At 45.3% G+C, this 16,921-nt stretch overlaps 1 protein-coding gene across 6 annotated transcripts in view; it reads right to left on the bottom strand.

Moving 5' to 3' along the window:
* The window catches only part of cald1a (caldesmon 1a), a 52,576-nt gene that overhangs the window by 21,216 nt on the left and 14,439 nt on the right, over window positions 1-16,921 (bottom strand). For 2 of the 6 annotated variants that reach the window (XR_007111238.1, XM_047575002.1), the window contains exons 1-2: window positions 8,022-8,193; window positions 6,447-6,532 (exon numbers count right to left, since the gene is read on the bottom strand). Coding sequence is in view for 5 of the 6 variants with exons in the window: in XM_047575002.1 (XP_047430958.1) it covers window positions 6,447-6,523 (77 nt within the window). In the remaining variant the exon portion in view is untranslated. Of the gene's footprint in view, window positions 1-6,446; window positions 6,533-8,021; window positions 8,194-16,921 lie in introns of those variants that run through there. The other 4 variants (XM_047575004.1, XM_047575005.1, XM_047575006.1 and 1 more) reach the window with 4 other exon arrangements.

Raw genomic sequence — 16,921 nt, 5'->3', positions numbered from 1 at the left:
CTACCTAACATCCGACTTTGAGGTCAGCCAGCGAAGCATGCCGTTGCATGTTAATTGCAACATGTGTGGTGAGCCGAGCTAAAGCTGCTTGGGTTTATGTGAGGTTTTACAGCTTGTGAACAACAGTTCCCCTCATCCTTTCCTTCCTCTCCTCTCAGCCCCCCCCACGCCCCCCCCCATCGCCTCTCTCTCTCTCTCTCAGATGAAAAACGTTGTCATAACAGAGCAGATGAATCTGTTAACACCCAAGCCAGACCTGTGGGATCACTGGTGACATCAGTGATGTCAGGCAATGTTTTACATATGCGCATGTGTGTCTGCTTAGTTCAAATAATTTCGCTTCTTAGGTGCAGAAAACTGAGCTAATTCGGCGGGACATCTATGCCGAACACTAGCTCCTGTGGCCACTATTTAAAGATCAAGTACATAATAGGAAAGGCTAGCGAGACACTTGAATTGAATTTGCGAGAAAAGTCTTCACACTGACTCACAGACGCTTATAAATCAATCTGGAGCAGCTGCAATCGGCCAAAATAAGAGAAGAAATTACATTCATGTCGTAAATTGCTGTTTTCTCTGTTCCATTCATATTACATCAACTTTAACTGAGCGCAGGCTGCAACAGAAAGTACATTAACCCTTATTTCAAAAGCAACGTGCTTTTGTGAGAGAGAGAGAGAGAGAGAGAGAGAGAGAGAGAGAGAGAGAGAAAAGGAGAAGTTGCGAATCAACCGCCGCGATTCCCGAAGGGCCGATCCATCCCAGAGACAGCACCGAAAATGTCATGAGAAAGAGAAAACGACAACAGCCAAAAACGGAAAACAAAAGAACGGCCCTCGGTGGCGGCGACGGCAACAATCACTGGGTTAACGATTCCTCAGTGGGAGAGGAGAACAAACTCCTAAAAGCTGAATTAGCATTCCTGTCAATCACAGCCGTGGGTAGAGACACACGCACAACCGAAGGCCTGATTTAATATCCCTTTCCTTACCTAGGCCCCAGACTCTATCAGCATACTGACAGAAATATGGGAAGAGATGGAAAAGGGGGGGTTGGGGTTGGGGTTGAGGGGAGGGGAAAAAATGAGAGGAAGTGAAAGTGAAATGGAGAGAAGGGATGAAGAGGAGAGGAGGGAAATGATAAAAAAAAAAACGGGACAGGAAAGGGCGTACGTAATAATGGAAAAAAAAAATAATATAGAATAGTTAAAGAATAATCTGCAGATTTTATCACAGTCGACACCTTTTCCTGCACAAAATGATGTGTAGCCGCAGTAATAAACGTCAGGTACGGCTGCCTGCTATCATACGGCGTGAAACAGATTTCTTGGGCGGCCGAGGGCGGAGCATTAAAAAAAAAAAAAAGCAACATGCACATTGTTGGCTGACAGCTACTGCAGACACTCATTTTTACATGTGGCGGCTATGATGTAGCTCGAAAGGAAATTAAAAGTTTTCTGTGCATGTGCGCAGAAGCTTTCGCACGCCAAAGCGGCCCAGTAAAAGCTGATTTAAGCAGGACTCCGCGAGTCACACAGCGACCGTCGGCGGGGCTAGCGCGCAAGACGTCGCCATCAGCGAGCCCATTAGGGAGAAATATGTCCAAATATTTTCTTTACAGCGAAATATCTCAGAAATGTCAGTGAAAACAATTTGGGAAAAGCCCATGAGAAAAGACTTCTTCACCCCTCCCTAGCGAGAGGGGGACGAGGGGGGGGAAGGGAGAAAAGTAAAGGGTAGGACCGAAAGAGAAAGGGGGGGAGAGGAAAGGCTGCTGTGAACAGAGGGGAGGGGAGAGGAGTGAAGGAGGAAGGGATGGATAGGGAGAGGGAGAGAGGGTGGGGGTTTTGGCTTGCGCTGTCAGAAATGCTGACCCATTCCCACGCTGGCCTCACTGGACTATTTCCCTTCCTACTGCCGGCCCACAGGACCACAACGCCCACCCCCCCCCGCCCCCTCCACCCAACCCACCCTCTGGGCCCGCTCCAAGAATACACAATGCTAGCCGTGATGCCGTTCCCCCAGAACTGCATTTATTATTACTCATGGAAAAATGAGGCAGCGCGACATGCATATGGAAAAGAGGCAGATAAGGAGTGAGGTTTTAGGCTTTGCTCGGCAGAAAGGTGCTCGCAACCTCCTCCCGCCTATCTCGATCTCTCTGTCACTTTTCTGCCAGAGCCGGCGGTTTGCGACGCAGGAACCGGGTTCACGTTTGGAGCGGTCCGTTCGCCCAGGGCGGGGACTGTTTGGCATGGCTCATTCACGGAGGATGGGTGTTATTTCCTCAGCCCTTCCTGGTCCCTCAGGCGGCAGGCCAGTGCAGATGTAGAGAATGAAGAGGAAGAAGGAGCACGGTGCAGAGAGAGGGAGAGAGAACTAAAGAAAGAAAGAAAGAATTAGTGAGGGAGGAGATGAAGCAGGAAAGGGGACAGAGAGGGAGGAGGAAGTGTAGTTGAGAATGTAGTTGATAGCGAGATGGGTTGAAGGGGAAGAAGCAACGAGAGGATAAGAGGAGGTTAAAGGTGGCAGTAGAAATAGGACGGTAGTGAGAAGAAAGAGGAGAAGAATCAGAGGAGATATAAAATGTACCTACAGTACAAATATTGTATATGAGCAAATATGCTAGGTGGTTCTGCTTTCACAGGTGTCACAACTGTTGAAAGAAGGACCCCCAACTTTGTACAATTACGCTGCAGGAAATGAGAACATTCGGAGGGATCTCCTTAGCCCTTCTTAGTATTGTCAAACCACTGTTTTGCCTCGATGGGTTAAAGGTGTCATGGAAAATATCCATCTTGGGGCCCCCCTTTCTCATTTTCGTCACAGTGCCCCAAACAGTTGCACTAGAGGAACCTTTAAGTTTACAGTGTTGGGTTCAGATGTATAGTGAGTGTATGTTGCTTGGTCAAAATGATGATTGTCGACAACCACTGCTCCTCCATTCATAAAAAAAAAGAAAAATATTGTTAAAGCTGTGCGAGATTAAACGGTGGGCAGCACTGAAAGATGGACAAAACACAGAGATCTGGGCCGACATTAAAAGCCAGACTACTTCTTTGTGACGTGCAGAACAAAATGACTAAATCAACTACCCCTAATACTTCAGCTTTCCTAAGCCCTTGAATGTACGCAGTTCTCAGAGGAGCTCTCAACATGTTTACCGAAACAGAACTTTGTTCCAAAAGCTCCTTGTGTTAAGACTGAACCCAGAACAAAGAACTGCTCAAGTGCACCATCTTCTTTTGGCAGGGGGCAACAGCTTTTTGGTTAACTATGTGTCCTACCACTGTTACAAAAAACAAAAAAAGAGAGACCATTTTTAGCTGCAGCAGATACCCTCTGGTCACCGAATTAACTGCGAAAATTCCACATCCCCGCGCTCTCTTTGGATAAGACTGAGAAAAAAAAAAGAGAAAAAAAAAGCCTGAGACATTCCTGTCTGTGTGTTTAAGTAGAGGGACACATACTACGCCTCTGATGAGCAGCGCTGGGCCTTTAAAGAGCCCGAGCAAATGTGAGAAGCTTTAGATCATGCAATTATGTGTGTACGTGTGGCTCTGCTGAGCAAAAATAAATGCGAGTTAAGCCCTATGCATGTCTGTGTCTATAATAATTTTTCTTATAACTGAGGTTGATGTAAGACAGAGCAGGGAAGGCTTGGCCGTCCTCCCATCCACACACAAACACTCGCACACTTGGTTGTAGTTCAAAAGAGTGAATGGAGCTTGTTGAGCATTCATCACCTGATGCTGATCCGAAGCACGCCAATACATACTGAAACAAACAACCACTGACATGCGTAGTACACACAGACACAGCCTGAGCACTATTACACAAACTAAAAGACACATTCAACTAAACATACACACAATCTCTCACACAGACAATCACAGTGTCCCAGCGTGTAGGAAACAGCTCATGGAGACCTGGCCAGTAAACACTTATAATAGCCAGGAATTTGGCATTCCTACAGCCGCTATTATATGGCCCCACATTCCCCCTGCTCTCTCCGTCTTCTCACAGCACGCTCAGTGATGGTTGAATGGAAGCGCGCCAGTGAGACAACATGTGGTTTTGACTAGTCCAACCAAGAGGGGCATGTAAATATTGATTGTTTCAATATATTGGCAGAAGTGGAAACAATGTAGAGATGTAATCTTTCATCAATAACAGGAGCGGCGTGTCGCCTGCCAGCTGAAATTATTGCTGCCCTGACCAAATAAACTGTCACGGTCGAAACCCCCGCCGAGCCGAAAATGTACATGTCCAAGGCGCTTACAGCTTTCTCGTTTTCACTCTCTTTTGGGTCAGTTCTCATGTCTTCTCCGTTGCCTCTTCTTAGTCTAAGGGTTCTGCCAAATTCCAATGCTTTGAACATAAACACTTCAAAAATGCATAAATAATTCTAGCAGCAGGAGGTTTATGGGTTTTTACGCAGTGAAACCTAAGGGGTATTAACCTTCACTTAAATCAGCTATTGAGCGTGCATCTGGGGAAACGAGGCATAAAAGTCTACAAGATGTCAAAACTAAAAGATGCCAAGAAAGTTAACATGACTGTTAAGCTAAATCAAAATGTAGGGACTTGTTCACCTAAAAACAATACTCACAAACACTGTAGGGGTTTAAAAGCTAAAGAGGGTAGAAGTACAGTGCATATAAATAAAATTTTATTTTATGGATATGCAAATTTTATTTTGTATAATAATAAATTGGCCAAAATTTACTACCAGAGTCTATGTACAGACATTTCAGATGGTATTATTTTTCTCCCGTAAAAAATTATGTAAACATTTTTAATGGGATACATTAAAGGACCCGCATGTAAGATTCAGTGACACCTAGTGGTGAGGTTGCAAATTGCAATACCTCACCTAGTCCAGTCGATAACCTAAAAAAGCACTAGGGCCCTGAGACAATGTTTATTTTTACAACTAAACTACCGCAGAAACATGGTGGCAAAATTATTAGCTGCACTCATCAATAATATTCATGTAACCGTTGCAACAAATCACGAAGTGTAATGCGCAAAGGAGCGATTGTTGAAGCAAATCTGCAGATTTATCACCAAACTCTGCAGCTCTCTTCCCTTCAGCATGGTGAGCATTTTGGTGGGTCTCAGCTAAACTTTTGGTTAGCCTCACTACAAACAAAGTGATCATTTATGGTTTTCCCAGGTAGGTCAGAGCGGTGTTTTCAGCAAAAAAAGCTGTGATAAACCCACTGTATGCCACTTACAGGACACAAGTAACTTCGAACATGACAGAATGTGAACTTGGACAAGGGTTAGCAAACATGTTAGCTGTAGAGAGTTTGTTGCAGTTTGTTGCATTTATCAACTTTTATATATGCTGATACCATCAGTGGTCTGTGAGGGATCTTATAAAAATGTAGGGTAACATTTGGACTATAATTTCCTGTAGAATTCTCAGCTATTAATTTCACTTAGTTCAGTTGGGTGTAAAAAATCCTTGTTAGTTTGCATAGTAATAAAAGTAACACCATCCACATAGCCTCATAGCACAAACTGGCAGGCACCTCGTTTTAATGACTTAACCCTGAATTTTATTGCCTGGTCTGACTTCACTATTGTGGACGTTTTCCTCTATACAAGAAAAGCATTTTACCTTGAGTCAACAGCCTTGTCCATCACTATGGTAAATGCTTCTCACGTATTCTTTGTGTCATAAAAATGAATTATCTGGGAAAAACATCTGTGTATTCAGCTGCGGCCAGACCTATGTCAGCTTGTTTTCCAAGAGCAATGGAGTAACCGGCTCTAATAAAATGCTTCTCAGAGGCGAATGACCTTGGCCAGTATCTGCATCCACATCGACCTCATCCTTAATTGCGATGACTGCAGTATATATGAAGAGACTTGTGTGAAAACGCTCTATAAAATAATTCCTTGGCACACTACGTATTGAGTTCTCACAATGAGAAGAAAAAAAAAAAAGCTTTTTACTGTTTTTGATCACCGCACTTGGCGGATTACCGTTCAATCAATTTGCTGAAATGAACTTTAGTTTAATCAGTTTCTTCCATTGAATCAAAGCGGGTTCACAAGGCCACGGTATCTGGGAGAGAAAATTGGAAAGGAGGAGGGAGAGAATGATTGTACATTAAAGGTCATCAAGTTGCTTATCACATTTCTTATCAAGCTGGGGCTGGGAGCCAATATTTGCAGGAGTGAAGTTTTTAAAAAGACCGAGCTCCTTCTCTTGGCATCGGAGGTGCAACGTGTACCGAAAACCAGGATTTCGTACCCTCTGCTTCAACAAACCAAAATCTTAGATGGCAGCAAAATCCCCCCCTCCGGACGACAGGTGTTCTTTAAGCCCGGCCTGACTTTTTAAACACTTTCCACTTCGCGAGAGAATTAGTCGAGAAAATCCTGGAGTGCTAATCTGCAGGCGTGAATCTGAAACGAATAAACGGGTCTTACCGTTCAGCCTCCAGGCGCATCTCTTCGCGCTTCTGCCTCCTCAGCTCCCGGCGCCGCTCAAAGTCCATTTCCTCCATGATTGTGCCCTGTGGGGTGACGTCATGAAGCACAGATGTTTTAATTTACAGGAAAGAAGAGAGGAAAAAGGAAATACATTCATTATGGAGCCCCGAGGGAGCACAGCTCCTGATTCAGTCAGTCTTGGGGCGGTGACACACCAAGTCAGTGGTTTGCCGTTTGCCAGCAGTGACGGCCCCTAAACCTTTGGTGGCGTGTTCCTCACCACTGCCACTGGATGAACGCTTGTTGGTTCAGCAAAAAAATCTAAAACCAATGCGACAAGTCACTACAAGTCAAGAGGGCGAATACACAAGCCTTTTTTTTTTTTTTTATCTCAAACACTCCTAGCATGTCCTAGCATTTCCACTCAGTTTGCTTTTAGAGTGGTTGAATACAGACTACTGACCCCTGCTGGTATTGAGAGCTATTTCCTCTCACTCAGGCGTATCAAGTAGGCGGCGTTTAATGACATCACCATCTGGCTTTGACACCGGTAGATCTCTGATATCGGTTTGGTTTATGCGTACCTTAAATTATAGGTCTTCAACAGGGGATCCGCGACCCCTAGGGGGTCCGTGGAGGTATTGCAGGGTGGTCGCAAAATCTTTAGTTGATTAGACATTTTTTATACTTCTTTTTTTTTTTTTTCCTTACAATATTCTGGCCCGAACACCTTACTGTTGCACATGTTTGAAATAAAAAAAATAATATTTCAATCCGTGTAATATCTGAATAGGTTAATACTGAATGTAAAATGATGATAATAATAATGTATAGTTATAAATAGCACTAGGCCGAGTTTAATATAGAACATATACAGCAGGTAGAGGGTCCCTACTTCATCTCTCCATCAGTTTGGGAGTCATTGGCCTTAAATGCCTTAAATGATCTCATCAACAACAACACAGTGTGCTGTTTTAATCCATATCAGGGAAATCTGCATTCATTTAGTACTGACTGAATTTGTATGACTTCTGCTTCACATTAAAAGTGTTTATCTTTCAAAACACTGGCTGGCTTTTATTGCGAAGAGGTCAGAGGAAATCCTGACGTTTGTAAGTGCTATACCATATACCTTTCTACATGCCACAATGACCAGAAGTGTGCAGTCATATCTCTGTGTATTCAAGCCTCGGCCAGGTGACAACATGGCTGGGATCTAAATTTAGTTTGAAAAGTTCGGGCCGAAATAGAGGAAGAAGAACCAAAGACAGGATGTTAACTCCATCAGTTAAAAGCATGCCGCTAGCGTACAATGACTGCGAGTGCTGTGAGGCCTGAGACCACCCAGGAGCTGCTGAGCCTCCCATCATATATCTGCGATCCCTGCTAAACCACCGACAACATCTACTGTACTCCACACTCGAGCAAAGTAAATGCACGACAAGTAAGCAGTCGCAGGACAAAGCCACACTAACATACTACATGAGCACAAGCAAGCGACAAGTGATTCAGACAGCAAGATGTTTTAAAGTTTGTTTTGGAGAAACGAAGGAAGTGCTACACATGTCATACCTTGAATTAGCCTCCGAACAATGCCTTTTCCTTCACACCATACCAGCTTCTCACAAAGCCTTCTCCAAGAAAAGATACAGAGCAACAGCTTCCAGTAATAGTCTCCCACGGTCCAACCTCAGCTGACAGAAAAGGCAAATGCCTGCTTTTTTTCCCCCTCTCCCTGCTAGTCGTCCCTCCCTCCATCCCTCAGTGACCTCCTTCCTTCTTTCCCTCGGTCTTACCCCCTTCACCCCCCTCCCTCCCTCCCTCCCTCGTCTTGTCTTTCCGTCTTTCTCTCCCTATCTGTGCCGCTTACTTTTCCAGCGTTGTTTACTGACATGTCAGAGCTTGGCCAAACTTTGTTTTTCGGTCACGACTCAGCTCTTGAGCCCGGCTTCCTGTGCGCCGAAAGCGCGTTCTCTGCCTCCGTCTGCAGCCCCCGCGACACACATCTGCGCGCAGGTATAGATTACGCGCTCATATGCATGCTCATGCCGCTCCCACAGATGTATGCATGGATAAAAAACACACACACACACACAGGAGAGACATTCTAAAAGAAACCGTGACTCCAAGGGATCCTGCTAACTCTCACCCTCCCCTTTGCATCTCCCAGTCTCCTCCTCCTCCTCCTCCTCCTCCTCCTCCTGCGAGCCTGTACAGTAAACACAGCCTTGCACTGTTAGCGCAGCCTGCGACTCGGACGAGATATTCAGAAAACCGCAAGAATTCACTGTCTATGTTTAGACGCGCGCTTGGTGTCGTTTGTGAAATGGCGGGGAGGCAAATGGTGCTTGGATGCGGGGCTATTCACGCAGCCGTAATTAAGACGAAATGAGAGCAATAACTAAAACCGACAAGGCTCCCAAACATCACCAGCCTAATCACATCCTTCCTAGAACCAGCGACGCCAAGGGAGACAAACTTATTAGCAGCGCAAGCACGGCCGCATGTAAATTTGGAGTTATTGTTGCAAATAACGTAAGAGTTATTCGACTGAGAGGTTTTCAGTTTAGGTTTTTACAGAAACGAGTTATGGATCATTATAAAAGCGCTTACCTAGGTTTGCTCACAAAAATATTGATGGTTTAAATGAAGAATAAACCTGAGATAAACGTTACAAGCATGTATGACTTGGGCTGTAAATGTGAACGGAGCAGTCACAATGTCTTCCCTCCGCACGGGGGAAGACCGTGTTGTACACCAACAGAAAAGGTCCTCGGTGAGACGTCAAACTGTTGTGTACATCACTGACGGGACCACCCAAGCTTAGCAAAAGCTAACAGAGGCAAGGGAAGAGAAAGACAGCATTCCATAAAGTTGAGCAACTTGCCGTCACAGATTTGTGACATTTTCAGACTTTTCCGGGAGTTCCGCCTGCCTGAGCTTGTCCACCGCAAAACGTCTTCTTCCCTCACTGCGTACGTCCATTTGCCCCACCGTCTATCTCAAACCATCCATCCCTACCTCCCTCGTTACTCTGTCTCTCTCTCTTTTCTTCTTTTCTCCACCCCCTCTTTCTCACTCTTTGTCTGCACCAACCTTCCACAATGGCTATAATGACACATTTACCAGTCAAATTACTACCTGTCGAGACTGCCAGACCCTGGCACAGAAACCAGAGTCTAAGTGCCAACCTCTTGAAAGGCCTTAAAATCCGAGTTGATATTATCCTGACAGCCACCGGGATTACACCACCTTATAATGTTCTCACTAAGACTCGAGTTAAAAGCACCGAAACAATGGGCCCCTATCGGCCACACGAAGCACAAAGAAGATCAAGAAAAAGTCTGGGAGTGGAAGTCTGGAGGGTAAGTATGGCCCGGCAGCGCAGCATCTATTTTTGGCTCGGGCCAAATGTTCCTTACGCTGGTTTAGCGTTCTGGGGAGAACAGAAGACTTTTCGGGCCGACCGTGTTGCTGCGATAGAGCCACTATCCCCTCGCAACCTTTCCACAAACACATTAATCTCCACGTTTTGGTTATGGAGCTATGCAAGGAATGCTCCTATTTAACCACTGATTTTAGCAGAGGGGGACTTGAAAGAGCCTCCAAATTACTCATTCACATGCCAGTCGGAACACGGCTCCTCCTTTGGATCTCTGTGCGTGCAGCGACTGTTCGGGTTGCTGAATAAAGGGAATTAATGTGAAGATAAACAAGTAAAAAACTATCTTAGCACAGGTTATGGACTTGCCAGCTGTGAGGTTGGCAAATAATGGAACAATGGCCACTTGTTACTGGTGGTGGTTAAAGGGAGGAAGCAGTCACAAGTCAGCTGCAGCTCCCTGCAAACCAAGTTCTCTGCTACATACCAAAATCAGCTATGTTAGAACACTTTATTTTACCATTTATTGGCTACAGCAAAATGGGTTTCCACAAGAAAATGAATTGCACAAGCTGCGCCCTGTTGTGGAATTCACAGCGTAAGTGGTCTTTAATGAAAAGCTGAGTTGTGAAGTTTGCTGATTTTTTACAAATTATATTGTAATTTAGTTCCTAGGATAAGGGCTAGGGCTAGGGTTAGAGTTAGGGTTAGGGTTATCCGGTCGATGGCGTGCCGAGCTGATGCCAGCAACCACTTTTCTCTCAAGTACCTTCTGTACATGATTTCCCACGTCTGAAGCGGTCGCTCCACAATCAAGTAAACTACAGTCAACTGTTGATTAGCTAAACAATAATCATCATCATGGTAACATGCCCGGAAAGCAACGCTAAACGGTTTTTACCATATTTTCCATTACAGATTAGCAAGTTAGTATGTTTACATTTAGTAATTAGTGCAAAAAGCTAAGCCTGATTTAATGCCTGCGATATTTACTTACATAAAAAGTTAAAGACAACAAGCATCCACCATTACATACACAAGACAGGGTCTGCAACTACCATATTTGCACATGCCCTAAAAAGAAGGAGGGCCGCATTATTGCTGCGGATGAGTTTATGGGGTTAGGGCATGAAAGCAAACACAGTCACACTACAAATACCGCCACTCTCCTCTCAGACCGCAGAGGAACACACTGTTCTCTGGGGGGGAGAGGGGGGCAGCACCGATGAGAGGAGGGGATCGGTTGTACGCTAGGTCTAGCAGTCACAGCTGTGCAGGTGTCCAGGTGAGAGGAGGTATTCCAGTCAAGTGGAATGTAAAAGAAATGCTGGCACAGAGCCAGGCTCTTCTAGTCACCAGCGGGAGAAAACATTTCGTCCCCCTGCCACAGTCCTTGGATGCCGGAGAGTCCATGAGTCACTCTCACTTTTCAACCAGCCAGGTGGCATTTGTTTTTTTTTTGAGAACCAACTATCTTACAAGGCGAGATGTCACACAAGTTAGATATGAAATATGTTGTTATTACAGAATGATGCCCATTATCATTGAGAAAATACAGAATGGGCCATATATATATATATATTACAGGCCGTGGAAGAAATTGCCTATTAACTGGGATGGAGTGTTTCATGTATTTTGACAACAGCTGTCTTCGGCTGTCAATATTTAGTCAGCTGGACTTACACTTTAGGGCTTCTAGACAAAAGTCGCAGTGGATGAAAATACTTTGTCCCCACATTTTGACAAATTTGAGGCTTTTATTGTGACAGCAGGATTGCCTCTCTTCCAGGACTGTCACAGGGCTGCCAAACTCGCCTGACACATTTGACTCCCCTCCTCTTCGCACTAGAGACGTCTGCCACACAGCCTGCCGAATTGTCACTTTACCAAAAGGTACTCTTAGGATTTATCTCCCAAAGTTAAGTGTGCATTCAGCGTTAGGGTTTTATGCATAGTTAATGAGACTGAGATTGCTCATTTAGCGTGCTAGCAGTCTTCCTTTTTTTCTGTCTTTTGCGGGCGTACTGCTATGATTTAATCAGCATCTCCAGCCAAGCCAATTGAAAATTTGCATGTCAGAGACCTGAAAGACCTTTTGCATGTTTCTATGGGATAACCTGCAGTAACTGGTCCACAGTATCTACAGTATGTTTCCACCCAATGAACTTAGGTCATTTAGTGCTAGGAACTTATTTTTCCAAGGAACTTCCTCTAGAGCATTGGTTGTGTGCGTTTCGCTCTAGGTCTAAACCCCCTGCAAATTACAGAAATTAATCGGAAAAGTTTTGAAAAAGTTTCCGTGGAAAACTATTGAGCGTTTTTCCACAGTCCAGTCCAGTTGGTGGCGTTAAACCAAAACACTACAACAACAAAAACACTGCAGCAACACTAAACATGGAGTAGATTCACACCTTGCTGCTACAGATAGCAGCCAAAAGGCTCGACTGATTGACCAAATTCATTTTACCAGCTATTATGTGGACTTCAGACAAAATGCTGCGATAAAACAAATGCCACAAGCCCCACCCCAGAGTTCATGTACTACCCATCAAGAGGAGGTTAAATCATTCGCTTGCTTTATTTAGACTGTAGTCCCTACGGTGGAAATGCACTCAAAGGTTCCTAGTTGCTGGGAAAAGTTCCCGCTTTGGAAATCAGGGATATATAGAAGATTTATATTCTCCTGTGAAGTCTCGTAGCTTTACAGGAAAGGAACATAATTATGTGTGTGAGGGGGTAAATAAGAAGCAAGGGAGACTCATTCATGGGGTGCAATGCAGAAGAGACAGAGGCGAGCGTAAGCCGAGCCGAGATATAGTGAAAGTGTACTTTGGCAAAGTAAGATAATTTTATGGTTATTTTATCACACAGATAAAGCTCCTGCAGTAAAACAGGGAGGACGAGAGGAATAAAGAGAGAGGCAGGGTTTGCCTGTAGGTAGCGCAGCACCAACAGCTGTTTTCGGCTGAGGCTCTGGGGACAGTTTGAGTTGGGTAAACCTAACGTTTTCTGCAGGGGTAAGGACTCTCCGGAGAGCACGCTGACAGAGCCGCTAAAATATGTTCGGTCTTGGTGCGCGAGGGTGCGTGCATCGAGATAAACAAACGAGAGTTTAACAAACAAGACTCCCATTTGTGTGTTTGTGCTTGCGAACGCGTCCCAAAACGTCGCGTCACGCATTTCGCGTACGAGGGGGATTTATATCAGGAGCGACGTTTTTACTGCCGCGGCACCGCAAATGCATGAGGTCAGCGCAGTGTGTGTGTGTGTGTTTATGGCACGGCAAGCGTGCGTACATGTGTGATATCCATCACCACCTACAGCGCTGTTTGCAAAAATTGGCCTCGCGTTTGCGGCCTTTGTGTTTCCTCTTGCGCGTCCAGGACCAGGCAACATTAACACGTTGACAGTCCCAGGATGCGGACCGGCTGCGCATGAGCATTCATAAATTCAACTGGAGGTTTTTTTGGCCGGGGATTGTTGTGTGTGTGTTTTTTTTTTTTTTTCTTTCCATCTAGTCCTTCTCTTGGATCCGTCTCAGATCTAGAGTGTAGGTTTCTCTGGCTGTCTCTCAGAACCTGACTCACTAATATTGGCCCGTAATTATTATTCAAAATTTAACCTGAAGTTTAAAAAATAACCCTTTTTTTTAAAGCATTGTGTGTGAGAACACTAGTAGATAGTGAATGTGCATTTAGCCTCGTTGATGTTCTCGTCATTAGAGAAACTTTAGAATATTGATTAGTAATGATCGTAGCACAAAAGCTTCTAGAAGCAACTATGTGATCATCAACCATTGCAGCCTCTCCTGTCAAATCCGACGTCTACGACGCGTCTATATATTCTAGGCAACGTATGAAGCGGCCAACTGCATCAGCTCAATCTCAATACCATCTGCTTTCCGCTCGCGTCTTCTCCAAAACAAATTTCTGAAAGAGCGGCTTCCAGCGAGGAAAAATTTCACAGCGCGAGGGTCGGCGGCATTCGCAGGCGAAGCAAACCTGAAGAGGCGAACGCCAACACAAACTGAAAACTGCGACGGCACGAAGCGATGACGTTCTATTGAAACCGAGGACAAGAAACTGGAACGGGACCTTGGACGCCTCAGAGGCGCTGTCATAAATGACCCGAGATCCAGGGGATCGCACGGAGCGCCCCCCCTACCGAACCCGGACCCCCGCTCGCCTTCTGACTGTGCTGACTTTGGCTGTCTTTAGGAAGAGGCGGGGGGGGGGATTTCGCATCACCGTAAAGATTAGACGCGAAGGTTAAAGATGTTAAGTTTCCATTCGGCGGAGAGAAAAGGAGACTCCTGCATTCCCAGACAATGGTTCACATTCCATAACACCTCTCTGTACCCGGTGAATCATACACGCAGAGACAGACCGACCGAGGTTATCTGTTCATACACACAGAGCCAAGAAAGTCTCAATGGAATACCTCGGGCGCATTATATGTTTCGAGCAGGCTACAGTAAGCAGCGATAGGATTTAAAAAAAAATGTTATCACTGTAAGAAAAAGGATCAAATGCAATTCAATATTACATACTTTGTATATTTATAGAAACCCTGTCAATTAGAAGTCCCTCAGCTGCCTACAGATGTTACTTCATATGTGGATAAATGCCGATTGGTGCACATAATAGACATATCTGACAAAAACAGCTACAACTGCAGAGTTATATATAGTACATGCACCATTTGCATGAAGAGCCAGCTCTTCCCATCAAAACACAACTTAATCAAACAACTTTTTCAGAGTTGACAAATCCCTCTTGGACAGGAAGTCATAGCTTGATACTTTGTAAATTCTCGCCGTGACAAAAACAAATTACTCTCCGCGTAGCATTCTTGGATCCTTGTGTTTTATTTTCCCCTGTCCACAAGATAACTTCCCAACGCACCGTTATCTGTTGTATATTTAGCTTGTGAGTCACAGCTCTTTAAATATTCTCTCCCTTCCCGTTCCAACACATACATGGAAGGTTTTGAGCTATTCATCACATTACAGGCACTGTGTCCTCTTTTCTGTCCGCGCACAGACGGTCGACAACGCCAGCGCTTCCCCTCATTCTTATGTGTCCTCATGCCTCTCGCCCGAAACGAAGTCACACTTAAATTGCAATAAAAATAATTCACCGGCGCGCCCCATCCATCATCCGAATCTCACCACTTTTCAACGGCAGGTCTTTCGTACACAAATGCTCCATTAAAACTGCAAACACATCGTTTCTGTTGCCATTTTCGGGGGGCAATCTAACTAAATCCGGCTTCGAATTTTCACTCGGAGCTCTTTAAAGTTTACCGCTGAAATGAGATGATAAATTCTTATTTGTCAGCTGCTGATTCAATCCACGAAATTAAATAACTGCCCCGAGAGGAGTCAGCGTAGCGGCTGGCCAAAAAAGCGGGTTATAAAAAGAAGGGCTGTAAAACACTGTCTTACTTTTAAACGCTGGTTTTAAGAGGGACATTTGCATTAGGGGTTGGATTCTTTCTACCCGAATCATAAATAATACTGTAAAAAGGCAACTTTTTTTTGTGAAACAGCAGTGAAGGCCAATATAATTCCTTTCTAGTCTCTGACTTTTAAAAGGCTTGTGTCCCTTTTAAAAGTGCACTCTCAGATGCTACACCCACAATCGGGCAGAATTGGGAGAAAGAGGCATTCCAAAAAAGCACGAATCCCACACAAAATAGGGATGTTTGTACGGCATCAAAAGGCTACTGCTCACTGGCGGAGCTCCATATGACCAAATATGGAGAGAAAAAATGCTGCCTTTTCCCGTAACCAAACTGGGAAAAAGAGAAAAAAAAAAAAGAAAAAAAAAGGGAAGGTTTTCTTGCATGCTGTGTGCACAGTGAGATAGAGCTCTCACACTCACTACAGTGGCCGCAGAGTTGGCCCGGCCTCAAAACAGCATGACGGATGGTGATGTCGGACCTGCCGTGACATCTCGGCGAAACGCCGCCGGGCACATGCGCACGCGCTCAAACACGCACACCTCCGCGACTCAGGGGCCACGAAGGAGAGGGGGGGGGAGGGAGGGGGGGCGCCGATCTTTTCACCGGGGCTGACATTTCATTTTTAAACGCACACAAAGGCTTTCTTCACTTTCACATACGAGCTCTGCACCAGAGCCTCGGCGGCGCACTCCGAGTCGGGGCGCCCCCCCTGGAAGGGAACATTCCTCTTGGTGAAAAAGCAGCCGTCTCCGACGCCACAGTCCTCCGCTCAAGTTAGAAACGGTTTGTTTATTTGGCCCCCGCCTCGCTATACGGAGTGGCTCTGACATTCTCCTGCCACTGCCTGCTGCAAAGAAAACGTCCATGTGGGCATGGCGTTTTACGAGAAAGCTCAATCGAATTATCGACGAGAGAAAGAGGACGATGAAAAGTCTTTTGCAGTCAGCACAGAACAAAGACATGAAGAGACGAGTGCTTCTGATCTTACATAACTGCTCAGTTTAACAAGTCAGCAAACCTTGGTATTAGACTTAAAAGATGTCCAGTTAACAATACACACCAGTCAGGCATAACATTACGACCACCTTGCTAATATTATGCAGGTCTCCCTTGTGCCTCTCTAACCCTAACCCTAACCCTAACCCTAACCGTTGTGACTCTTTCAAAGAATGGACCTGTGTCTTCTGAGGGTGCCCTGTGGTGTCTGGCAACAGGGTGTGAGTAAGGGCCTTCGGGTCCTATGAGTCAAGGGGAAGGGCCTCTGTGGATCAGGCTTGTGCCAGTGCATCCCACAGTCTAGGTGGGTGGCACACGTCTGAGCAACATCCACACGAACGCCAGGTCCAAATGTTTCCCAGCACAACACCGCGTCGCCACAAGGTGGTCAATGTTATTTACTTCTCCCGTCAGTGGTTTTAATGTTGTGGCTGATCGGTGTTTACGCATCTTACCGGAGAGTGTCAAAGAGATGTCTTTCTTGTGTGAGTGGAGGCGACCGGCTTTTGAATTGGCATCACTCGGAGACGCTTCCAATAGCCTGCCGGTTACGTCGATCGTCCGGTGGATTTGACTTGAACTCCTGGTCAAAATTCGCAACAGGTCTTGAAATGGAAGTTTGATCATC

This window comes from Mugil cephalus, chromosome 22 (assembly GCF_022458985.1).
Source record: "Mugil cephalus isolate CIBA_MC_2020 chromosome 22, CIBA_Mcephalus_1.1, whole genome shotgun sequence".
Lineage (NCBI taxonomy): Eukaryota > Metazoa > Chordata > Actinopteri > Mugiliformes > Mugilidae > Mugil > Mugil cephalus.
This window is presented reverse-complemented; position numbering and strand designations above follow the sequence as displayed.